This window comes from Branchiostoma belcheri, unplaced genomic scaffold, assembly GCF_001625305.1.
Source record: "Branchiostoma belcheri isolate BF01 breed outbred unplaced genomic scaffold, Haploidv18h27 scaffold133, whole genome shotgun sequence".
NCBI lineage: Eukaryota > Metazoa > Chordata > Leptocardii > Amphioxiformes > Branchiostomatidae > Branchiostoma > Branchiostoma belcheri.
Window position 1 is genome coordinate 141,955 of NW_017802747.1, and position 26,611 is coordinate 168,565.

The window sequence follows — 26,611 nt, forward strand, 5'->3', positions numbered from 1 at the left end:
CCCCCCCCCCGGTCTCGGTAGGGTTAATTCTATAAAGAAAACAGCTAAAAATTCTCGGATAGATAACTTAAACTTTAAACTTGGATCGGGAGGGAGCTATAAATAAAATAAAAGCTTATTTTTGTAATAAATATGTCTTGAAAGTAAGGCCCTTTTTGGATGTCTAAATTATGGTTACAATGTTTTGGATGTCGTTTTGTAGTGGGATGCTCTACAGCACCAAGCCTGGCCTACACATATAGGAGCGGCTGTTCCTCTCCATACGCCCATGGGGAGAGGTGTTACTACCGATGTTACTCTGGGTACACTCAAGTCTCCGGCAGCACCACTAGGACCTGCTCTAATGGACGCTGGACTGGGTACAACCTGGTCTGCAGGGGTGCGCACCCTACTTTTATTGTTATATCATAGTTATACCTTAGTGGGAACATGGCCATTAACAGAACACGATTTTGACCATGTAAAAGTAGGGAAGTATATTATAGTAGAATACCCTAGTTCAGATAAGAATTGCGGATTAAAATGCACTTACTAAATAGCTTTAGTGACATTATAACGTCATTTACTTTAATCATGAGGTACATTAATTATATACAGTAGAACTGTCTAGACAGAATATCTTTCGCAAACTGGAAAGAAATACAACAAAACTCAAATAACAGAATATTGACATCTACAAAGTCTTCTGCTGATGCGGTTTGACGTAATTTCATTTGGAGTCCCTACTTTATAAATTTGGTTCACCATCTTGCATTCTTGATAATAAATTAATTCGTAAACACAACTAGACCCCTATGTGAAATTAAAGTAGCTTGGTTCATCATTGTCTTCGTCAGAAGGACTATGAAATTGTCTCGCCGGAGTGTGGGGAACTGCGGATTTTGCGATATAACTCTGGAAGGCATGATTCGACGTCCATGATTTTTGGCAGGCAGATTACCTTTGTTGAGGCCGAGGTCAAGTACAATTTTCGGCTTCGTGGAGGGTCCTTGCGTCACGTAGGTGCACATTTTGTGTTTGTGGCTTGTTAGCAAAATAACTTAAGTAATTATAAAATGTTGATTATGATTCTTGGTGTGGTGGTTACTATTATCGGGACCATGGTTAAGTTCGTTACTGAGCTTCGTGGGGGGTTTCGTTGTGACTACAGGGGGCATTTTGTTAATTTTTCTTGTGAGCAGGATAACTTTTGTATGTGTGGATGGAAGTTAATGAAATTTGATAGGCATATTACTGTGGTGGTCTCCAAGATTGAGTTTAAAGATGAGAGTCGTGGAGGTCGTTATGTCCCCGTAATAGATCTTTTGTGTTTGTTTCTTTGTTTGTTTGTAGTTCAAGTACCGATGTGGCATGAGTCTAGATTTTTGTATGGTGTAAAGGTATTGTAATATAGATTTTGTGGTGTAAGTTTGAACTCTTTTGTTTTATAGGAATGTGGAAAAGAAGTTATCTTGTTCTTGTTTTTTTTGTTGTTCTGGTGTTGTTTTGTATGTAGGTCAACAACCTTTTGGCCAATTAGAGTAGGACAGCTGTATTGGTTGTGCTCTGTCTTTTATGTAGGTCATCGACCTTATGGCCAGAACAGCTGTCAGCTATAGCTGTCCATGCTATTTGGTATTCAGTTTTCTGTCCCTTTTTTCTTCTATTGGTTGGATATAGGCAGTAAGCCTCGTTTCATAGGATATGTGTGCTATATATGAGTGTTGTGTGTGCTATCTATGATAGGTTACATGCTATAGCTATATAGGTTACAGGTCTCAACAGTATTTCTTTAATGGTGGAGTTTCCTTGGATTTCTCGGTGTGGAGACCTCAACTATAGGGTATGTGTTTTCCCCTTTTCTTAAGTTGCGTTTTCCAGTAGTATGCCTTGTGTACTAACAGTGAAACGTCAAGAGGTCGGCATTTCTTTGCGTCGCAATATGTAGGATAATGCGTTATGGAAGGTTTAAAAAATCCAAATTTCTCGGGGGTGCATATTCCCGGACCCGTTTTATTGCTTGCGCTTTGGCGCCTGGCGCTCGATGCGCCCTTGCAAAGTATAGGCGCTTTCGTAGACACATTTGGGGATCAGGCCGGCCAGGGAACACTAGTGTAAACTTGTTGTCTTATTCAGAAAGACTATGGAATTGTCTCGCCGCATTGTGGGTGACTGCGGATTTAGCGGAATAACCATGGAAGGCATAATTCGACATCCATGATTTTTGGCAGGCAGATTACCGTTGTTGCCAATGTTGAGTGCAAATTCTGGGCTTTGTGGGGGGGTTGTACGGCATGTTAGTGCACCTTTTGTGTTTGTGGCTTGTGAGCAAAATGACTTTTGTATATGTAAATTGATATTTATCATTTTTGGTGGACAGGTTACTATTGTTGAGACCAATTTTAAGTTTGTAAATGTCTTCGTGGGGGTCCCTACGTCACTGCAGCGCACCTTTTGTGTTTAAAAATAATGACCAACGTCTGCTTGGAGACAGCTGCATTGGGAACCCCATAATGGGATGGGATCAAATAACGTTTAATGAGGGATTGTTCATTATAACTTCAGCTGGTGGAGGAAAGGTTGGACATGCGTCAGGTTATTTCATCCGGCCACACGAAGTAATTGTTATGGATGACGTCCACTGGAGACCTGTGCGCCTGTAAAATCTGGCAAACCCTTTCAGGGTGTCCGTAGCATAAAAAATGGAGTACAGAGATTCTTTTACTTTAGACTACATTGGTTATTAAAACGTAAAGAATAAACATGTTCATTTCTGTAGAGCAATGTACCTCTGACGAAGACATGAGATCTCCGACCTCTAGTTGAAAATACAACGAGCTTTGAAGCAGGCAGATGGTTTAATAGATTAAATTATGTTTGTTCTCATGTTAGCTTCCACCTGCTCTACACCACCAACCCTGGCCTACACCACCAGGACCGGCTGTTCCTACCCCTACACCAATTGGGAGAGTTGTTTCTACCGGTGCAACTCTGGGTACACTCAAGTCTCCGGCAGCACCGTTAGGACCTGCAGTAATGGAGGCTGGACTGGGTACAACCTGGTCTGTAGGAGAGGTGAGCACCTTACAATTTCCATTTTCAGTGTACTACATGTCGTATCTTTTTAATGTTTAGGGCCACTTGAACTCAGATTTTTTCTCATTACATTTTTCTGAAATAGGCGAATAATTTCGAAAGGAAAGTTTCGAAAAACAAATTACACAAAGTTCAGCAAAATACGTGAAAGACTAACACTAATCACAAGAAAAATCATTAATTTGGTAACATTTTGTTACGTTAAGGGGTTTACGTTTGCATCCCTATGGTACCCCTGTATGCTATTTTTACTATAAACGTCCCGACCACCATGTTTGTAGGAGATCGTATACCTGACTAATCTTCCACACTTTTGTTTGTTTTAATGTCAGATTTGGGCTGCTCTTCGCCACCAACCGTAGTCAACACCTTCAGGAGCGGCTGTTACTCCCCCTACACCAATGGGGAGAGGTGTTACTACCGGTGCCGTCCTGGGTACACCCCAGTCTCCGGCGGTACAGTTAAGACCTGCAGTAATGGGCGCTGGACTGGGACCAACCTGGACTGTAGGAGAGGTGAGCACTATATATATTTTTTCAGTGATTTAAGTACTACATGCCGTATCTTTGTCACGTTTAGGGACCCTTAAACTAGTTTTTCTCATGATCATTTCCTAAAATCAGTGATTAATCACGTTTCGACAAAAAAATACACAGAGTTTCGCAAAGAAAGTGAAAGACTTAAACCAATCATGAATAAAATCGTTCAATTTGGTAACATTTTGTTTGGAGGGGTTTTACGTTGGTAACCCTATCATACCCTACACCAATTGGGAAAGGTACACCTAGTACATAGTATGTAGTTGTCTAAAACTATAGCTATGTCTGAATTTTGGAACACCTAGTACATAGTATGTAGTTGTCTAAAACTATAGCTATGTCTGAATTTTGTCTGAGGGTTTGACTTCTCTTTTTTGAACCACGGAAGACGTAATGCTCCACTTTCCCAAAATTTGTGATAATAATATGTTTAATGTTGTGAAGTGATTGGTCATTAATTATCCTAAAGAAGGCGACAGTGGCCGCTGAAAATTTGATCTCTGTAAATGGTGTGTTGGAATAAAGTTTAATGTTTTAATATGTTTAATGGTCCACTATATCAGGATCAGGTTTGAGATGCCCAGCTCCACCAACCCTGGCCAACACCTACGTAACCGGCTGCTCTTACCCCTACACCCATGGGGAGAGGTGTTACTACCACTGCCGTTCTGGGTACGGTAGCACCACTAAGATGTGTTACTATGGATACTGGTCTGGAATCACCCTGGTTTGTTCATAAGGTACGTAAACAACGGTGTAATATTAAGGATTTGAAACCAACACTACAGGGGCTCTATTAGCTTGCATATTGTAGCTTTCAAAATTATGTTTTACATTCAACAAACAACAATGTATAAGCCTCTCGCATCTGCTTAGTTATTGTGCGCTTGCTTGTTTGTTTTCTGTTTACTTTATTTTACCTTACTTTGCAGTTTGTAAATAAATGCATGTCCAGTGCATGCAACTTCAATCAGGCACATCAAGTGAATGTAATAAAAAAGCAAGATAGTCTTTAACGTTGAAGCTTTAGACTTTGTGAATAATGTAATATTGACACCAAAAACAACCTAACAGAATCCAAAGCCACTTTTAACTAGTTCTCGAAATAGCTCTCGGCGGCTACCCTGATAAAAAAAAAGTTATTCTTATTCTTGTCAAATTAGAGGTTAAAATTCGAGTTCTCATACTTAAAGTTCCCCCTGCCCTGTCCTTGTGACAAAGTTCAAAAGAATAAATAAAAGACAAACCGGTCTACTTCAATGACTTTCTCTATTGCTTCATACTTCAATATATTGTATTACAGACTTTCTTTTAGAATGAATAACTTTGCTAAAACCATAATTGATAAAATGAATTAATAAATTATTTTCTATCCTATTTCGTAGGAGGTGGCTGGTTATTCAGAGGACGTTAACTGCAGTTCCAGACAAATGTCCTCAATAAACAACTATTAATGCGACGTCATCACCCCCTATAGTGGGCAGACACCATTAAAGAGTTCGAACTTTGAACGTCATAGTTTAATGCAATGAAACAAGGCCTTATAAAAGTACTTCAACACATTTTCAATTCTTCAAACTCGTCTGCGCCATATGCATGAAGTCATAAATGTTTGCATCCTAAATATACAAGGGAATTCGTCTTTAATTAGGTTGACAAGCTAAAAGTCCAAAAAAGCTGACAAGACTCAACAGTAAACGAAGTTTTGACCTCACTTTCTAAAGTATTTATCCGCTCTGGCCATACAACTCCTAATTGGCGAAATAATCTAAATTTGAACAAAGTATGAGAAAGTGTAGGCTCAGCCTTTTTCTTGACGAAATTTTCAAAAGTATCCAATCCAGACAAAATGTTGTAAAAAAATAAAAAAAAAGATAATTAAATGTATCAACAAGGGACACGAATCGATCGTGTTCGTTACTTCACCTGACAACTCAATTTTGACAAAAGCCCATATGTCTGAACAATATCTATGATTAGAAAACATCGACCTTTTTTTCTCGGGTGTTAATTGTTATTTAGAAAAAAAGTTGAAGCTAAAAGATTTTGTTCCTCACATTTATAGGTGATAGCGTCAAGCTATAAATCTTGTTAATAAAATAACAAACAGGCTGTGTTAAGGTGTAATATTTTACCTATTTTTAGTTATCTATTGCGACACTATCAAGCAATCATTTATATGCATTTTATTTGTGTTAATTACGTTATTTCGAACAATACATTGTTATATTTAAGGTATATTGTGCTGCAGTGTATGTACTGAATGCAATAAGACATTATCTTGTATTATGGCGCCGGTAAAAAAACAATACTGTTAAATGCTTTAGAATTAGTGATGCTCCTCTTTTGACACTTGATTTGTGCAAAATGCAAGTACGCGATTTGTTGCAATATATATTTCAAGCTAAATGGATTGAGATACAAGTTCTTGGGGTCAATTTCACGAGCTAATGATGTTTTAGTTAAGAGCAATTGGTAGAACATACTTTCTTATGTTTTAATGGTAATAAAGGGGTTATTGGGTATCCATTGTGTAAATTCTTAAGATTTTCATCAGGCAGGAATAGATTGAAGATATGTCTGTGTAAAAGAAAAATAGATTTATTTTATCCGTAATATGACAGAATATGTTATATCTGCTTAGGAAAATATTTATAAGCGTAGTGTGGTAACTTTAAACTCTCAACAATTACTTGGACAAAATTAAATTAACTGTAGGTTTGCTCCTAAAAAACAGTAACCGATCTATAGCTAAAAAGGTTGGATTTTGGTCATTAGACCTTGTTGTCAAGCGCTGCCTGTGTCCTGCCTTGGGCTTCCTAATGTCATATTTCTTTAGAAAGGGCATGAAAAGAGTTGCCTGGCCTTCTAATCTAGTATCAGTTTTAACTAAAAAATCATCACTTACTACAAAGGCTGGATTTTTATAAAGTAAGTAGCCCCTGTAAGCATGGCTGATGCAAGGAAGTCTGGCTGTCTGCCGATATAGTTTGAGACCAGTTATCACTCAACCAGGATAGTCAGCTGAGCAAATCGGCTTGTGTTTAATGACTTCCCCCCGTGTGTGAGGGCAAAATGTGGCGTTTTAAAATCTGGTTGGAAACAGATAAGGGTGTTGTGACGCTAATGCTTGACGAAAATAGACACTATGCAAGATATGTGTCAAACCAACAATTAAAATTGTATTAAATTGATCAAATTATATAGCTAAATACTTTTAGATGGATGTAAATTGAAAATTTCGTTCGACCACCGCTGCTCTTGCCAGTATTAGCTAATCATAGAAAGGGTTGCAATTTTTTCCGAGTCTTTGAAGTGCAAATTGTAAACCACACCCTTTTTTTAATACTTCAAGTAAAATTGAGGCACTGTAGGCTAAATAATAAGCACCAAATTATTTTGCAATGTTTTCAATGTTCACACCACATGTCTAGCAGTGTAGCGCACATCAATAGACTTATACATGCATGTATACAGCTTTCTCTAAGTCTCAGGAATCATTTGCGCCAACTTTGAGGTCGATGAACTTCATTCTGTCTGAACTGCTCAATTTGAGTTGTCTAACTCTTTACTGAAGCTAAAAAATGTAAATGTATTTCGTTTAAAAAAGAGCAATTATAAACTTACAAATTAAAATTATTTTATTATGTGTTCAAGTAAACCAAATGTGTAGTAGTGTATCGCATGTCACTAGACGTATATATAGCGATCTATAATGCTCATGAATCATTTGCGCCAAATTTTCAGTATCTGAGGTCGATGAACTCCACCCTGAACTGCTCCATTTGAGTTGTCTAAGTCTCTACTGAGGCAGATAAATTAAAATGGTTTTTGTCAGCAGCCTTGTCACAGGATTTGGCTCACGATCAAAACGGCGTTTTACATGAGAATAGCGAGGAAGTTATACAAATCTTAGTGACAGATCCGAACGTTTAGCATAATAGAAAGAGATTGCTATTTCTTTTAATTAATAGTAATCAAAATTACTCACATCAAAATCTGACAAGGTAGGGAAAACTTCATTGTTTTCAAATTTGTTTAGAAATAGATAAGGGTGATGTGACACCAATGCTTAGAGACAATGGTCCCTGTGTCAAAATATGTGGAAAAATAACTTTTGTTAATTTAACACTTTTAGTTTTTGTTAGTGTCAAAAAAACACTGTAGTAGTAGTCATTATTATAGACCAAGGAATTGTGGGTAACGGAAGCTAAGGGGTTGGCAAAACAACTTTACTTGAGGTAAAAAAACACATGAATCATCCTACAACCTGGGTATGACGCGATATTGAACTGAACGACACAGAACGACTCACAACTTCTCCAAAAAGACCTGAACACCCTGGAAGAATGGCGAAGCAAATGGCTTATGCAGTTTAATCCCGAAAAATGCTACATTATGCAAATAACAATTTGAAACAAACGAACACCACATGCAACTAGCTACCAGTTTTGTGGTCAGGCTTTAGCAACCACAAAAAACCATCCGTATCTGGGCGTCACGCTTACAAGCGGTCTGAAGTGATGTGCACATGTTAATGATATCACAACTAAGACGAAACAGACATTGGGAGTGATTAAACGTAATCTGTGGGCTTGCCCAACTAGAGTAAAATCACTTGCATACACGTCACTTGTAAGACCGAACCTAGAATATGCCGCGACAGTATGGGATCCATATACAAAGAAAGACACAGACAAATTGAAAAGGGTACAGAATCAAGCTGCGAGATTCTGTATGAACAACTATGAAAGAGGTGCTAGTGTTACGGAAATAAAAGGAAACCTACAGTGGGTCTCACTGGAAGGCAGAAGAAAGATGTCCAGACTATGCATGATGTACAAAATGACTAATAAACTGGTGGATGTCCAAACTACTAAGTACCTAATACCAGCTGCAGCCCAGAAGAGAACAAGAAATAGCCATGCCTTCAAGAACCAGAATTATTAACCAAGGATTGAGGTGTTCAAGAATTCATTCTTTCCTAGAACTATTGCAGAGTGGAACTCACTGTCACCAAGTACAGTAGGGGCATTGTTATTAGATAGCTTTAAACAAAGTCTAGAGCTAGAAGTTCAAGGGTTAGGTGTAACAAGTCGAACGGTGTGATATAGCCAGCTGCCGACGCGCCGCGTGCCTGTGAAGCTGGTGTGTTACGCCGAAAGGCGATTATACCGCCTATACAGATACATATATTAAAAGTAGTACGGACACAACCCTTAAATCCATCTTAGAGTCATTCAGCCAGGTGTAAATCGTGATATTGGATGGTCTGGTATCAACTGTGAATGTTTTCCAGTTTGTTTATGAATTGTTTGTCAGAGTGAGCAGACTGCAGTTCTGTTCATCTCCGCAGGGGGTCATTTATAGAAGAAGATGGTATCCTCCGAACCTCGGCAATAATTTGCGCACCTTTAACATTAATGTTAGCCCAGTAATTGTGATTGCTAAACGAAAACTTTCTATACAATTTGCTTGACTTTAATTTTCTAAACTGTCCTCAAAATTCAGCAATATAACGACATCCGTTCTGAGAGTTTTGTAAATGTAAGCGTTCCTGCCTACTTCAAGGACATGGTTTACACACTTTTTTATGATGGCCAACATGACGCAGAATGGATATAACATAGTAATCATTGTGATAACGCGGACGATAAAATATTTTGTTACTTTTTAATTGGGTTAATACAAACCAAAATGGTATCAAATATGTGTAAATCTCTTAAGTCCTATGTGACGCTGAGTTTTAAAAATGGTTCCATCCACTCCACATTATTCACGCATAAAGGGTATTTCCTCCCCATCGCACATGCCCATTAATCCGTATGACTTCATCCGTAAACAAAAATAGAAGTCAGGGGACTTTCCAGAGCTCATTTGCATTCATAGGACACAATGGGGGTATTGTCAACGTTACCTGTGTCTTGATACGTAACAAGGAAACAAGTAACAAATAAGTCCACATTTAGTAACAATTACATTCTACCTGCCTGGACATACTATTTACTCTGAACCCAAACCTCTGGATGCATCTCGAGGACCTTGGCCTCAAAACCAGAAAACTGTCTTAAATATGTCGGACATTTTCGCATACAGATATATTTTCCTATTCAACAAGGTATGGTCCCTTCTCCTACATCAGCATATTGGACAGGTATGGCTCTGTCCGTAACTAACACGAAGACAAATATGCGGTGACCTTTCTACCGTTTTACTTCCGAATGAGCAGACGACTGGTTTTCTCGGACTGTACCACCTTGCGCCGTAGGTGATGGTCCTTAAACTATAACTTTTCTGTTATATGCAGGTTTCTGTTGCAACCCGAATCATAACCTTATGTTTTTGTAAAATGTAAAACAGGTTATATTTGCTATGCTTAATACATAAAAGTTTAGGAGCAAATAACAGGACAGTGGTATGTTCCCAATCTCCTCAACAATTATTTGAGTTTCATCAACGGTAGGTGTCGCCTTGAATTCGGGTTCACTGAACAGTGTTGTAGCAGTCATGCTGATGGATCAAGGAATTGTGGTAAGGGGTTGGCGACACAACTTTACTTAAGGGCAAAGAACACATGAATCATCCTACAACCTGTGTATGACGCGACATTAAAAGTAGTACGGACACAATCCTTAAATACATCTGAGAGTCATTCAGCCAGATGTAAATTGTGATCTTAGATTGTCTTGTATCGACTGTGAATGTTTTCCAGTTTGTTTATAAATTGCTTATCAGAGTGAGCAGACTGCAGTTCTGTTTACCTCCGCAGGGAGCCATTTAAAGAAGAAGACGGTATCCTCCGAACCTCGGCAATGATTTGTGCAAAATTAACATTAACGGTAGCTTAGCAATTGAGATTGCTTAACGAAAGCTTTCGACAATTTGCTTGACTTTAATTTTCTAAACTGTCCTCAAAATTCAGCAAAATAAAGATATGCGTTTTGAGAATTTTGTTAATGCAAGTGTTGCTCCCTACTTCAAGGACATGGTTTACACACACGCGTCTTTTGGATGATGACCGGCATATTGCAGAATGAATATAACATAGTAATCTTTGGGTGATAACGTGCATAATATGATATTTTTGTTAATTTTTAAGTGACTTAATACAAAGCAAGTTAGTCTCAAATATGAGCGATACTGTTGACCCCTCTATGACGCTGAGTTTTAAAAATGGTTCCATCCACGTCAGATTATTCACGCATATAGGGGATTTCCTCCCCATCGCAAATGCCCATTTTTCCGTATGACTTCATCCGTAACCAAAAATAGAAGTCAGGGGACTTTCCAGAGCTCATCTGCATTCATAGGAGACAGTGGGGGTATTGTCAACGTCACCTATGTCTTGATACGTAACAAGGAAACAAGTAACAAATAAGTCCACATTTAGTAACAATTACATTCTACCTGCCTAAACTTCAAAAGAGTGACGTTTTCATCGGCACGACACGGACTCATTTTCTAAGAAAACACACCCTCTTTTGGACTAAGTCTTAAGAAAGAAGTGTATAAGAGAAAAGCTTGCCTACCCAGCTCATCTATCCTGTACATCTCTGCCACCACCGTTAGCTGTGAGAGCATTTGACACTACGTCTGCTTGTACACCCACCACAACGACTTCAACATGAAGTAGGTTATTCTCGTAGGTTATTAATATACACGGTGGTAAAATCTGGGCTGCAAAGTTCCCACATTTCATAGAATCCGAACTGTGTTCGATTGTGTTCGATCTGGGCGATTCGAATCGAACCCGCGTTCCATTTCGGGGTCACCTGCGGTCATTTGCAATAAAGCGGCAAAACAAGCCCTTTTGGCTGAGTGACTCGTAATAGATAAAAAAAAAAACAACACTTTTCTAAAGATACAAACAGTTTCCAGGATAGTACATGTCCGCTATCATTTTTTTGTGGACATGTAACATGTAGCGAAGCTACTGTCGTATCCTTGGGTGACCTTGAATACTGTAATGATTCTTTACGCCTGTATGAATAACACAATGCACACTTTTGGGAGATATGACATGTCTGCAAAACTCGTTCAAACCTGGAAACATGGAGAGTCTAACATACCCCATTTACAGCTCAAAATGACTGTCAGGGTTGTCCCGAAAATTGTGCTTTTGGGATTTTTGAAAAATGCGCTTGATTTTTAATTATGGGTAATTTAGTGCGAAAAAAGCAAAAAAATTCGATTTTTTCACCTATTTGTCGACAAAAACTATACTTAAAGTCAGAAATTAAAAAATCCCTAAAGCACGATTTTTCATCTTATTCCTAGTCGTCGAAAAATATAAAAATCAGTGATCTTGCGTAATATGTGTAGCCAGGTTTGCTCGGTGATTGGCTAAAATATGGCGCTCCGAAATCCCGAAAATTATCGACTTTTTTAACGAAATCCGAAAAAATCATCCATTTAGCGCAAAAAATCACCATTAAATGTATGTAAAGACGATAATTTTATTTTATTTCAATGAAATTTCCGCTCGATACTAGTTTGTTTATTTTCAAATGTTTTACGGTTAGCCCAAAATCACGTCTTGTAACCCGATACTTTATCGAACGCACACAGCAATGGGAAAGAATGTCGTAGTGACAGACCGCCGTGATACGTTCTGAAACTAAATCTTTATATTACACGTAATCCTGCTCTGTTGACATCTATATAGTGTTGCCGTATATCACGAAGCCGTCCTTGTTTTCTGTCGTTGGAAAGTTTGTTGCCCCTTCGCCAAACTTGCTCGGTTTAGTTTTTTAGTTAAGTAATACTACTACAAACAAGTTGGTATTGTGTAAGTACTTCTAAAGTTTTATAGTTTTTACTCCAAGGAAGTACTAAAGAATGGATAGAAAATATGACCATATATTAAATTTACGTTGTATATAATTCCTTTCATGCCCACTAGCTTATAATGCGATATATTCTTTACTCTGAACCCAGAAACCACCGGATGCATCTCGGGGATCTTGACCTCAAAACCAGAAAGCTGTGTGTTAAATCTGTCGGACATTTTTGCAGACAGATATATTATTTCATTTTTAACAAATTTTATCATATTTCCATTTGTTTTTTTCGTATCCTCTGGAAAGTTAATCCACGACACATGTCGGGCCGTAAAGACACGACAGAGCAAACGCTTGGTTGGCGGCGTTTTTTTTTAATTCTGACCTTCACTTTCAGAATAGTATTCGCCACTCAAGTTGATTTCTTTAAAGTAATAGTTATCGACAAATTTATCATCAACCATGCCTGGCTCTTCCTCCATACGTTCTCACAGCTCTTAGGCATGGTCCATTCTCCAACTTGAGCATGTAAGGTAGGTATGGCACTGTCCGTAACTAACATAAGGGCAAACATGTAGTGACCTTTTTACAGTTTTTCATCCGCCTGAGCAGACACTGCAACGACTGGTTTTATCGAACTGTACCACCTCGCGCCGTAGATGATGATTCTCAAACTATAACTTTTCTGTGAAAGGAAGTTTTCTGTTGCCATTCTAAGCATAACCTTATTTCTTTTTGCAACATGTAAAGTGTGTTACGCTTTCCATGCTTAATATATAAAAGGTTAAAAGAAAATAACAGGACAGTGGTATGTTCCCGATCTCCTCAACAATTATTTGCGCTTCATTAACGGTAGGTGTAGCCTTGAATTCTGGGTCACTGAACATTGTAGTAGTAGTAGTCAATGCTATACATCAAGGAATTGTGGGTAACGGAAGGTAAGGGGTTGGCGACACAACTTTACTTGAGGTCAAAGAACACATGAATCATCCTACAACCTGGGTATGACGCGATATTAAAAGTACTACGGACACAACCCTTAAATCTATATTAGTCTTATCTTAGAGGCTGCAGTTCTGTTCACCTCCGCAGCGGGTCACTTAGAAGACGACGGTATCCTCCGATCCTCGGCAATAAATTAGCGCAAAATGAACGTTAACGTTAGCACAGCAATTACGATTGCTTAACGAAAACTTTCTACAAGTTGCTTGCCTTTACTTTCGTAAACTACTGTCCTCAAAACTCAGCAATATGAAGACATCCGTTTTGAGAGTTTTGTAGATGCAACTGTTGCTGCCTACTTCAAGGACATGATTTACACAATTCTTTTGGATGATGGCCAGAATGATGCAGAATGAATATAACAGAGTAATCATTGGATGATAACGTGCAAAATATGATATTTTTCATATTTCCACCGTTCTTTTTTATATCCTCTTCATGGTTAATGCACGACACGTGTCGCTCCGTAAAGTTTCGACAGAGCATCCTTTTTGGTGGTGGCACTGTTTTGATTCTGACCTCCTACTTACAATAGTTGCCGCCCGTCAAGTTGATTTCATGAAGTAATAGATATTGACAAAATTTCTCAGCTGGCATTCCTGGCTCTTCCTCCATACGTTCTAACAGTTCTTAGGTATGGTCCATTCTCCAACTTGAGCATGTAAGGTAGGTATTGCACTGTCCGTAACTAACATGAAGGCCAATATATGGTGACCTTTCTACCGTTTTACTTCCGAATGAGCAGAAACTATAACGACTGGTTTTCTCGGACTGTACCACCTTGCGCCGTAGGTGATGGCCCTTCAACTATAACTTTTCTGTTATATGCAGTTTTCTGTTGCAACCCTAATCATAACCTTATGTTTTTGTAAAATGTAAAAAAGGTTATATTTGCTATGCTTAATACATAAAAGTTTAGGAGCAAATAACAGGACAGTGGTATGTTCCCAATCTCCTCAACAATTATTTGAGCTTCATCAACGGTAGGTGTCGCCTTGAATTCGGGTTCACTGAACATTGTTGTAGCAGTCATTCTTATAGATCAAGCAATTATGGCTAAGGGGTTGGCGACACAACTTTACTTAAGGTCAAAGAACACATAAGTCATCCTACAACCTGGGTATGACGCGATATTAAAAGTAGTACGGGCACAATCCTTAAATCCATCTGAGAGTCATTCAGCCAGATGTAAATTGTGATATTAGATGGTCTTGTATCGGCTGTAAATGTTTTCCAGTTTGTTTATAAATTGCTTATCAGAGTGAGCAGACTGCAGTTCTGTTCACCTCCGCAAGGAGCCATTTAAAGAAGAAGACGGTATCCTCCGAACCTCGGCAATGATTTGCGCAAAATTAACATTAACGGTAGCTTAGCAATTGAGATTGCTTAACGAAAACTTTCGACAATTTGCTTGACTTTAATTTTCTAAACTGTCCTCAAAATTCAGCAATATAAAGACACCCGTTTTGAGAATTTTGTTAATGCAAGTGTTGCTGCCTACTTCAAGGACATGGTTTACACACAAGCGTCTTTTGGATAATGACCGGCATTATGCAAAATGAATATAACATAGTAATCATTGGGTGATAACGTGCACAGTATGAGTTTTTTGTTAATTTTTATGTGACTTGATACAAAGCAAGTTAGTCTCAAATATGAGTGATACTGTTGACCCCCTTTAAGACGATGACTTTTAAAAATGGTTCCATCCACGTCACATTATTCACGCATAATTGGCATTTCCTCCCCATCGCGGATACCCATTATTTCGTATGACTTCATCCGTAACCAAAAATAGAAGCCAGGGGACTTTCCAGAGCTCATTTGCATTCATAGGAGACAGTCGGGGTATTGTCAACGTCACCTGTGTCTTGATACGTAACAAGGAAACAAGTAACAAATAAGTCCACATTTAGTAACAATTACATTCTACCTGCCTGAACTTCAAAAGAGTGACGTTTTCATCGGCACGACACGGACTCATTTTCTAAGAAAACACGTCCTCTTTTTAGACTAAGTCTTAAGAAAGAAGTGTATAAGAGAAAAGCTTGCCTACCCAGCTCATCTATCCTGTACATCTCTGCCACCACTGTTAGCTGGGAGAACATTTGACACTACATCGGCTTGTGTACTGTACACCCACCACAACGACTTCAACATGAAGTAGGTTATTCTTCCAGGTCATTATTATACGTTCTGAAACTGAATCTTTATATTACAGGTTATTAATAATAATAATAATAATAATAACTTTATTGCACAACAGTTGTACATGGTACAAAGTATGGCAAAACTTATCTATATTTACATGTAATCCTGCTCTGTTGACATCTATATAGTGTTGCCGTATATCACGCAGCCGTCCTTGTTTTCTGTCGTTGGAAAGTTTGTTGCCCCTTCGCCAAACTTGCTCGTCTTAGTTTTTTAAGTAATACTACTAGAAACAAGTTGGTATTTTAGTACGTACTTCTAAAGTTTTTTTAAAAGTTTTTATCAGTTTAGTACTCCAAGGAAGTACTGAAGAAAGGATAGACCAGATATGATAATATTTTAAATTTACGTTGTTGATAAATGCCTTTGATGCCCACCTAGCTATACTCTTTATAATATAAAGTAGGTGACCCACTGTTTCCCGTGATGACATCCCCCGAAGATGTCCACGTTCAAGGTTTAAGGTTCATACTATTTACTCTGAGCCCAAACCTCTGGATGCATCTCGAGGACCTTGGCCTCAAAACCAGAAAACTGTCTTAAATATGTCGGACATTTTCGCATACAGATATATTTTCCTATTCAACAAATTTTGTCATATTTCCACCGTTCTTTTTTATATCCCCTGTACAGTTAATGCACGACACGTGTCGCTCCGTAAAGTTACGACAGAGCCTACGTTTGGGTGGTGGCGCTGTTTTGATTCTGACCTACTACTTACAATAGTTGCCGCCCGTCAAGTTGATTTAATGAAGTAATAGATATTGACATTATTTTTCAGCTGGCATTCCTGGCTCTTCCTTCATACGTTCTCACAGTTCGTAGGTATGGTCCATTCTCCTACATTAGCATATTAGACAGGTATGGCACTGTCCGTAACTAACATGAAGGCCAATATATGGTGACCTTTCTACCGTTTTTCTTCCGCCTGAGCAGACACTGTAACGACTGGTTTTCTCGGACTGTACCACCTTGCGCCGTATGTGATGGTCCTTAAAGTATAACTTTTCTGTTATATGCAGTTTTCTGTTGCAACCCTAATCATAACCTACTTTTTTGGCAAAATGTAAAATATGTTATATTTGCCATGCTTAATACATAAAAGTTTAGGAGCAAATAACAGGACAGTGGTATGTTCCCAATCTCCTCAACAATTATTTGAGCTTCATCAACGGTAGGTGTCGCCTTGAATTCGGGGTCACTGAACATTGTTGTAGCAGTCATTCTTTAAGATCAAGGAATTGTGGCTAAGGGGTTGGCGACACAACTTTACTTAAGGTCAAAGAACACATAAGTCATCCTACAACCTGGGTATAACGCGATATTAAAAGTAGTACGGAAACAATCCTTAAATACATCTGAGAGTCATTCAGCTAGATGTAAACTGTGATATTATATGGTCTTGTATCGACTGTGAATGTTTTCCAGTTTGTTTTTAAATTGCTTACCAGAGTGAGCCGACTGCAGTTCTGTCCATCTCCGCAGGGAGCCATTTAAAGAAGAAGACGGTATCCTCCGAACATAGACAATGATTTGCGCAAAAGTAACATTAACGGTAGCTTAGCAATTGAGATTACTTAACGAAAACTTTCGACAATTTGCTTGACTTTTATTTTCTAAACTGTCCTCAAAATTCAGCAATATAAAGACATCCGTTTTGAGAGTTTTGTAAATGCAAGTGTTGCTGCCTACTTCAAGGACATGGTTTACACACACGCGTCTTTTGGATGATGACCGGCATTATGCAGAATGAATATAACATAGTAATCTTTGGGTGATAACGTGCACAGTATGAGTTTTTTGTTAATTTTTAAGTGACTTGATACAAAGCAAGTTAGTCTCAAATATGAGTGATACTGTTGACCCCCTTTATGACGCTGACTTTTAAAAATGGTTCTATCCACGTCACATTATTCACGCATAATTGGCATTTCCTCCCCATCGCGGATACCCATTATTTCGTATGACTTCATCTGTAACCAAAAATAGAAGTCAGGGGACTTTCCAGAGCTCATTTGCATTCATAGGACACAATGGTGGGGGTAATGACAAGGTTACCTGTGTCTTGATACGTAACAAGGAAACAAGTAACAAATAAGTCCAAATTTAGTAAAAATTACATTCTACCTGCCTGAACTTCAAAAGAGTGACGTTTTTATGGGCACGACACGGACTCATTTTCTAAGAATTTTTTTTTAGAATTCTTTTTAGAATAAGTCTTAACAAAGAAGTGTACAAGAGAAAAGCTTGCCTACATTTTACACTACATTGGAAACTGTGAGAACATTTGACACTACATCGGACTGTGTACTCGACGTCAACATGAAGTAGGTTATTCTCGTAGGTTAATATACGTTCTGATATTAAATCTTTATATCACATGTAATCCTGCTCTGTTGACATCTATATAGTGTTGCCGTATATCACGCAGCCGTCCTTGTTTTCTGTCGTTGGAAAGTTTGTTGCCCCTTCGCAAAACTTGCTCGTTTTAGTTTTTTAAGTAATACTACTACAAACAAGTTGGTATTTTAGTACGTACTTCTAAAGTCTTTTAAAAGTTTTTATCAGTTTAGTACTCCAAGGAAGTACTGAAGAAAGGATAGACCAGATATGACAATATTTTAAATTTACGTTGTTGATAAATGCCTTTGATGCCCACCTAGCTATACTCTTTATAATATAAGGTAGGTGACCCACTGTTTCCCGTGATGGCATCCCCCTAAGATGTCCACGTTCGTTCAAGGTTTAAAGTTCATACTATCTACTCTGAACCCAAACCTCTGGATGCATCTCGAGGACCTTGGCCTCAAAACCAGAAAACTGTGTTAAATATGTCGGACATTTTCGCATACAGATATATTTTCCTATTCAACAAATTTTGTCATATTTCCACCGTTCTTTTTTATATCCTCTGTACAGTTAATGCACGACACGTGTCGCTCCGTAAAGTTACGACAGAGCAACCTTTTTGGTGATGGCGCTGTTTTGATTCTGACCTCCTACTTACAATAGTTGCCGCCCGTCAAGTTGATTTCATGAAGTAATAGATATTGACAAAAATTTCTCAGCTGGCATTCCTGGCTCTTCCTCCTTACGTTCTCACAGTTCTTAGGTATGGTCCATTCTCCAACTTGAGCATGTAAGGTAGGTATGGCACTGTCCGTAACCAACATGAAGACAAATATGTGGTGACCTTTCTATCGTTTTTCTTCCGCTTGAGCAGACACTGTAACGACTGGTTTTCTCGGACTGTACCACCTAGCGCCGTATGTGATGGTCCTTAAAGTATAACTTTTCTGTTATATGCAGTTTTCTGTTGCAACCCTAATCATAACCTAATTTTTTGTAAAATGTAAAATATGTTATATTTGCCTTGCTTGATACATAAAAGTTTAGGAGCAAATAACAGGACAGTGGTATGTTCCCAATCTCCTCAACAATTATTTGAGCTTCATAAACCGTAGGTGTCGCCTTGAATTCGGGTTCAGTGAACAGTGTTGTAGCAGTCATTCTTATAGATCAAGGAATTGTGCCTAATGGGTTGGCGACACAACTTAAAGTCAAAGAACACATGAATCATCCTACAACCTGGGTATGACGCGATATTAAAAGTAGTACGGACACAACCCGTAAATCCATCTGAGTATTATCTAAGAGTCATTCAGCCAGTTGTCAATTCCGATATTAGATGGTCTTGTATCGACTGTAAATGTTTTCCAGTTTGTTTATAAATTGCTTATCAGAGTGAGCAGACTGCAGTTCTGTTCAACTCCACAGGGGGTCATTTATAGAAGGCTATACATATGCGTGATGTATATTTAGTGCTGTCAGATATTACGCAACCCTTTTTGTTTCCTGTATTTTTTTCTCACCGATCTCACAACGAAGGACTACCAAAGAAAGGGTAGCAAATTCAGTAAAATTCTAATACGAAGTAGTAGAAAGCCTTAATGAAATAATCAACACTCATTTCCTTGTGACGCGGTTCTTTACTACTAGTACTCAGGTTGCGAAACAATTAAGTCGATCTCAGGGGCCTTGGCCTGTGCTAAACTGAGCCCATTTGTTAAATGAGTTTAAAATATTTACGGTCGGTTACATTTTTCTTCTTCTGGATCGGTTTTTAACATAAGTTTTAAACATCTTCTATGACAATTGTATGTTTTTGGGTATAACGTATATCATATATACATCTTGGGTATAACACATTATATACATATATACATTCATTTTGGGTATAACATATTATATACATATATACATCTTGGGTATAACATATTATTTCATCTTGGGTATAACATATTATACATACATCTTGGGTATGAAAAATACGGTAGACCATACCTCTGGGTGGTAGCCTTGTATTCTGACCTTCTACCTACATTGTAGTCACCTGTAAAGTTGGGTATTGATTTTAACCAGACTCTTTGTCCATGTAGATTGGCCTTGGCCTCCAAATGTATCCTTAGGCTCGTTAAGTACGATCCATAATAGTCCATACCTAACATACAGGCAAATATATGATTTCCATACCTAACATAAACTCAAATATATAATGACCTTTCTACCGTCTTTCTTCTGTGTGAGGAGACACTGAACCGACTGGTTTTCTAGGACTGTACCACCTTGAGTCATAGGTAACGGATATTAATCTTTTAAAGGTTACTGTCAATTTTATATCTTATCTGTTGCCACGCAGAACATTATCTTATTCTTTTTGTCACGTTTGAAAATATGACCCTTTTGCCAACAGTTATGTATAGCAGTGTAGGAGACAATAATAAGACAATGGTACCTTCCAAATCTCAGCAATTATTTGCGCCTCATTAACAGGATGCGTAGCCTTGAATCCAGGGTCACTAAGCTTCGTGTTCGTACTAGTAGTTTTTATGATTATGGACCGCGGAACTGTGGGATCGTCAACACTTGGTTCAGTGAGATGTTGTATACATTAAAATTTATAGGGAGGCGTCCTTGCTTGATAATTGCCAACGCTACTTTTCTTTTGGCCCGTCTGTTTTATTGATTATATATAAACAACTATGTTAACAAAGAGTGATTAATGTTTCCCCTTTTCGTGTGTCTTACTGTATTTTAGAGAAATGTAGTTTTTTTTTTCATTTCATTTTTTTAACTGCCGGACTGGGTCTCGGTTTGGAACTGTTATCTTAGGATAAGGTAGTCACTAAAAGGAGTCAATATTTTTAACTCAAAACAGTTAGCAGCAGGTGTGTTTTTGGTTAAAAACAAACAACTTACTGTTCTTAATATAAAGACCACCCTGGTGCATTGCGTTAGAGAAGCGAAACCGGAGAAAAGAGCCCTTAAACAGAGCTGTTAAAAGTCATGTTACAGGGCAGACACCACATTTGCGTTGCGCAGTAGAGGCCTCAAAATGGGAACACGATTGTAGTGCCTAGTTAATACCTTTGAAAACCTTTTTTTCTCTTGAAATTTTTGGTCCATTTTGGAGATTTTTGGGCTGGAAGGCACAGGTAGGGTCAAAACTTTCCTACATTGGTCAAGTTTTGTTTATTTCACCAGTTTAGTGGGCGTAGTGAGAGATGTGAGTGGTTAGGTCTTGTCTGGCCAGGCGGATGGATACCATGGAAAATGTAGATCAAAGTTGAGTTTTTTTTACTATCATCAGCTGTGGCGGGAATTTGAGATGGTCAACCCCCTGTTTCCTTTCTATTTTTGGGAATCAGACCCTTGTTGCTACCTGGTGCAGAAAAAATTTTAAGATTGGAGTATGGGCAAGTACTTTCATGAGGTGTTGAAATAGTGCATTTAAGCATGTGTTCCTATGGCAAGATCTAATAGTACTGTCTGTCCTACAGTAACGGTTGTGCCTTGTGTGGCAGACGTTGTTATCGCCTGTATAGGACTGTTCAGCCACAGTCACAGCTGTAGGGCTGATACATCAATTAGGATTTTACCATGGTCATTGTTGACCTAATGAGACCATATATAAATAATATTGGAGTCTGACTACCTCCAAAAATTTGAAATGAGAAATAATGTTTGGTTTTTCTACCCTATTTATAGGTTTTTTAACGGCGCACTCGTGGTTCTGCTAATATGTACACTGGTTCTGGAGTCGGACGGATGGTGGAGTCGTCGCCGTCGACGCCGCTCTTCAGGTGAGAAATTAAAATTTTGTAAAATGGCCCTAAAAATTCTTTTTTTAAATACTTACAACTGTTTTAGGAAACTGTGTTACAAAACAAAACAAAAAAACTTGTTACCTCCATGAAAAATGAAGGTATTGTTTTTGGCGCGTCTGTGTGTCTGTGTGTGTGTGTCTGTGTGTTTGTGTTTCCGGACATTTGCGGCCAGCATAACTTCATAACGCCTTTATGGATTGTGATGATATTTTGTATGCTGGTAGGTCTTAGGAAGACGAATGTCAAGGTCAAATATGGGCCTCCTGGTGAATGACCTTGGTACTGCAGCAGAACGTCCGGTTTTTGTATCTTTTGTCCTGAACATGCTATGGTCTTTATTTTTTGGTGACAGATAGATTGTCCTGTTAGGACCTAGATCCAAAAACCCAGGCCATAAGGCATTTATAATGACAGCCTGTCTTACCTTTCCTTTTCAGCTGACAAGTAAATTCGCGTTCTAATTTGCTTCTTTTTTTTCCCAGGGTCTTCGCTCTCCTGTCTCAATGGTCCACCTGGGCGCAGAATCAACAACCATTGGACCGACTGCAATGGACAAGGACCATACCCACATGGGGCGAAATGTGAATATACTTGCCGGCTGGGGTACGGCATAGTCTCCGGCAGCAGAACCAGATTCTGTCGTAATGGAGCCTGGACTGGTTCACCTCTAGTCTGTGGCGGTGGTATGTATCTTATAATGACGACTGTGCACAAAACGTTCGCAAAATTAAAGTTGCTCAACCCTATTACCGTCAATGTTTATGCTAAATTACTATGTACCACTGGGAATCTATATTAACATGTTACCAGTATCTTTACACACAAATATATACGAGGGGTGTTTAAAAAGTTCTCGGCCTCACATAGAAAACGTCAGGGCAGTAAAATTTTTACACTATTTTTTGATATAGTCCTCTCTAACCGCAATGCACTTGGTCAGGTGATGTTCCAGCTTTATTTTCCCCTTGTGGAAGAAGGTTGCATCTGGACCCCCCAGATTGGCCTATACCGCATAGATGACGTCATCATTACCATCAAAACGTTGACCACGTAAGTGGAAATTGAGTTTAGGAAACAGGTAGGAGTCCAAGGGTGCTAGGTCAGGTGAATTGGAAGGGTGGGATTAGACTGCAAACCCAAATTCGTTTGCTGCTGGCACTGACCCCTATGCTGTGTGGACAGGTGCATTGTCATCACGCCAGCTCGGAGCTTTCCTCTCCTTTTCTCTTTGATCGTTGTTCTCAACTGTCGTAATTCTGTTGAATAGTACTCCCCATTGATGCTTTAACCCCTTCACATGTAGTCAATCATGATTACTTCCTTACTGACATAGAAAACAGAGGCAAAAACCCTGTCAAGGGACGAAACTCGCTAAAACTTCTTGGGGGGCCGGGGAAAATTCTGCATCCATTGTTTGCTCTGCTGTTTTGATGTGGGGTGAAAGTGGTGAACCCATGTTTCATCTTGAGAGAAAAATCGTTTGAGTAAATTGCCTTGATGGACTGAATTCGTTCCTTGAAATGTCCAACCTGTGTAACCTCTGATGTTCAGAAAACATTCGAGGCACCCACCATGCAGACAGTTTGTTCATCCCCGGGATGTCCGAGGAAACATTGTGAACTGAGTCATAACACAGGCCAAAGAACCTGCTACATGTCGGTCAGTCTAACATCTGTCATTCACTATCATGTGATGAGTGGCCTCAACTGGATTGTCCGTGGTGCTGATTTGTGGCATCCTGACATAAGTTCATCTTTTGTGCTGTCCTTGCCGCGCTTATAGCTAGTAACCCACTTCTCTATAGTTTAATAAGAAGGGGAGTCATCACCAAGTGTCTTGACCATGTCTTCATGGACTTCCTTGCGAGACATCCTTTTTTATCGATATACTTGATCAGAGCTCACGCTTCTGTTGCGGCCATTTTGTGATTTTCCCTCACCCACCCCATTTTCACGGGGCGTCACGTGCTTATCAATGAATATAAAAATTTGAATTTGTGTGTGCAGTGATGTAAGACGTCATAGTATACAGCTACACCAAAGAATAGTAGTTTGACCTTTATTTTCTAGGTGAGGCCGAGAACTTTTTGAACACCCCTCGTATCATATTTTTCATGATCCTATATTCACATTTCAAAGATAGGATTTTTAGTCACACATCGTCATTACACTCAGCACACTCACACCATAAAATATATTCCCTTTTCTGCCCCCTGGCTATCTTTTAAAAGTCACTTATTGCATGTTTTCTTTTTATATAGGGACCACTTGCCGTTCTCCGCCTACTGTGCTGAACACCATCAGGAGAGGCTGTTACCCCCGTTATGAACAGGGGGAGGTCTGTCGCTACTCGTGCCGTCCTGGATACAGTCGAGTCTTCGGTAGCACCTCTAAAGTTTGTCGTTATGGCAGCTGGGTGGGAACCGACCTGGTCTGTAGGTATACAGGTATGTACATGCTACCCACTATGATATCCACCGTGGGGTTTTGTGGCGCAACGGCAGCGTGCTGGACTCGGAATCAAGAGGTCCCGGGTTCGAGTCCTGACATGCCACCGACCTTGTGCCCTTGGGAAAGGCACTTAACACGACTTTCCCCACTAGACTCAAGTGAAAATGAGTATTGTCTGTCCAGTATTTGTTTCTATGTGCGGGACACAACACCAGCAACAGCTGCCTCTGTTCCGCGTGTATTGCATTGTTGCTATTTCAATAAAATAAAAAATAAATAAAAATAAAAATATCTAGAAGTTAATAGGAAGTTCCTTCAGTCACAACCATGGTTATCAGTACTACATACACATGCAGCTTCAGTGCACAGCGAGCCGGTAACGCCTATTTCTTCGGTGCACAGCAAACCAGTAACATAATTTTAGTGCACAGCGTAACACCTATAGCTTCAGTGCATAGTGAACCAGTAACACGCAGCGTAAGTGCACAGCGTAACACCTTTAGCTTTTAATGCATAGCAAACCCGTAACACCTATAGCTTCAGTATGCCATCAAAATGCCAGTATTATTTTTTGTACTGCCCTAAAAAATACACAATATCGTGCCTCCCTTTTTAGCAATTTAGCTAAATTGGTAGGATTTGACATAAACCTCAATGATCTCTCTGATGATGTTTTAGTTCATTTATTCCTTACAGGTTCTGTATCACTATCATATCGAAATAACTTAACAATTTTACTTTATTTTCAATCATTTATAAAGGAAACTGAAAGATTTTAGTAATTCTTTCCTATCAATTTTTTTAAGTTTTGCCTGGAGTACTTTACACATTGTAACCTTATTTATTCTATTCTGTTTTTATTAAGCTTTGCATGTCTGTTTTTGCATTTGCTTTTGTATTTTTGTAATGTTAGATGGCGACATGAACATAAGCTTCGGCTTGAGTGTGTCGTCATCCTGTCCACTTTGTTTCTAAATGTTTTAATAAAGAAAAAAATTGTCAGTTCGTGTTTAAGAAGTGGTTGTGAACAAAGAACATTTCCGGACATACATGTGTCTGAAAGCGTAAGAAAAAAAGAGTGTAAGAAAGTGTATGAAAAAAAGAGAAGAAGAGAAAAATGTCCCATATCTGATAGGTTCAACAAATACTTGAAAAGTAAAGCATGATCTGCTCAATGTCTTTGCATGAACTAGAGCGTGCTCTTATGTCTATTCGTAAAAAGGGCATATTGTACATTCCATAACGACCCAGTTTCTGGCCAAATTTAGCTTATGAGGTACTAAATTTATCTTCTGAATCTGCTTCTTCCCATTATTACACACAGCGACCCTGTCCTGCTCTTCTGCGCCGCCCCTCCGAACCTGGAGCTACATGTACGGTTGTTACGTGCCCTACACTCACGGGAAGACTTGTCACTTCGGCTGCCGCTCCGGCTACCCTCAAACCGGTAGCAGGTCCAGGACCTGTCGCAACGGGGTGTGGACTGGGACACCGCTGACCTGTGTCGCACGTAGGTATCCAATAACTATATCAGATGTAAAGACTAAAAAAACAATGTGATTATATCAACAATTTTAACAATTTGGTGATCGCCAAAAAGCAGTTACTTTGCCGTATCGTATTACCGGGATGTATAACCTTCATCGAAGAATTTTGGTGATCGTTTTTATGGTCTGATGTTAGATGTTAAAGACGAAAGAGGAAGTAACGTTTACTAACAGAGTTCTGCAGGGTATACACAGACTGTCACATGCAAAAAGGAGTTATCGAATTATCTAACACTTAGCATACAACGGGGTTAACTAAAGCTAGTTTTTTTTTACCTAACTTTGCTTTTTTTCTACTCGTTGGTTTTTTACAATAGCTGGCGAATTAATGTCGATCTTAAAAATCGTCTTTTTAGCAAATAACCAGTAATCGATGTGCTTTCTAGTTGACTGTAGTAGCAAAAAGCAAATTACCTATCAGTGTTGTATAAGTAGCTTACTTTTATGCATTTTATTTTGCAGCATACTGGTAGATCGCCAGTGCGACAGTGAAGTGTTGGAAACACTGTGGATCCACATGGCTAAGATATACCAACGGCTCTAGTCACTCTTGTTTAAAGTTCACCCAATCTATGTCTAAGAAGTTTTTAGAATAAGACTCATTCTGTGTCTTGTTCAGTTCTTGTATAATGAAGGAAAAGGGAATATCTGTTACAAAAGGCTCATTTCATTTGGTGGATAAGATCGTTTTGTAAAATTAAGGACTTAGAAGAAAGAAGACATTTAATTTTTGTACTACTTTTGGAGCATAATATCATATTATTATCATAGTACTATGAAGTAATAACATCCACTGTATCTGTATGGAAAAATATCTAGCTTCTAAATAGTATAGGGCAG

General features: G+C 38.8%; 2 protein-coding genes across 3 annotated transcripts in view; both read left to right on the forward strand.

The window, feature by feature from the left end:
* The window catches only part of LOC109464174 (sushi, von Willebrand factor type A, EGF and pentraxin domain-containing protein 1-like), an 18,540-nt gene extending 12,825 nt beyond the window's left edge, over positions 1 to 5,715 (forward strand). For both annotated transcript variants that reach the window (XM_019761110.1, XM_019761111.1), the window contains exons 3-7: positions 203 to 379; positions 2,872 to 3,054; positions 3,408 to 3,590; positions 4,178 to 4,354; positions 5,000 to 5,715. In XM_019761110.1, the coding sequence (XP_019616669.1) occupies positions 203 to 379; positions 2,872 to 3,054; positions 3,408 to 3,590; positions 4,178 to 4,353 (719 nt within the window). In that variant the 3' untranslated portion in view covers position 4,354; positions 5,000 to 5,715. The remainder of the gene's footprint in view (positions 1 to 202; positions 380 to 2,871; positions 3,055 to 3,407; positions 3,591 to 4,177; positions 4,355 to 4,999) is intronic.
* A 16,466-nt stretch (positions 5,716 to 22,181) lies between these two features.
* LOC109464139 (complement factor H-related protein 1-like) lies at positions 22,182 to 26,385 on the forward strand. The gene is made up of 5 exons (XM_019761078.1): positions 22,182 to 22,218; positions 22,257 to 22,457; positions 24,035 to 24,220; positions 25,549 to 25,734; positions 26,234 to 26,385. The coding sequence occupies exons 1-5, from the start codon at positions 22,182 to 22,184 to the stop codon at positions 26,242 to 26,244; spliced, it is 621 nt and encodes a 206-aa protein (XP_019616637.1). The 3' UTR covers positions 26,245 to 26,385.
* The last annotated feature ends 226 nt before the right edge of the window (positions 26,386 to 26,611 follow it).

Bases quoted from the DNA above. Each gene is read 5' to 3' on its own strand.
- LOC109464139 (XM_019761078.1), top strand. From the start codon at position 22,182: ATGACAGCCTGTCTTACCTTTCCTTTTCAGCTGACAA. The intron at 22,219-22,256 runs GTAAATTCGCGT...TTTTTTTCCCAG, and splicing joins CTTTCCTTTTCAGCTGACAA to GGTCTTCGCTCTCCTGTCTC. The intron at 22,458-24,034 runs GTATGTATCTTA...CTTTTTATATAG, and splicing joins ACCTCTAGTCTGTGGCGGTG to GGACCACTTGCCGTTCTCCG.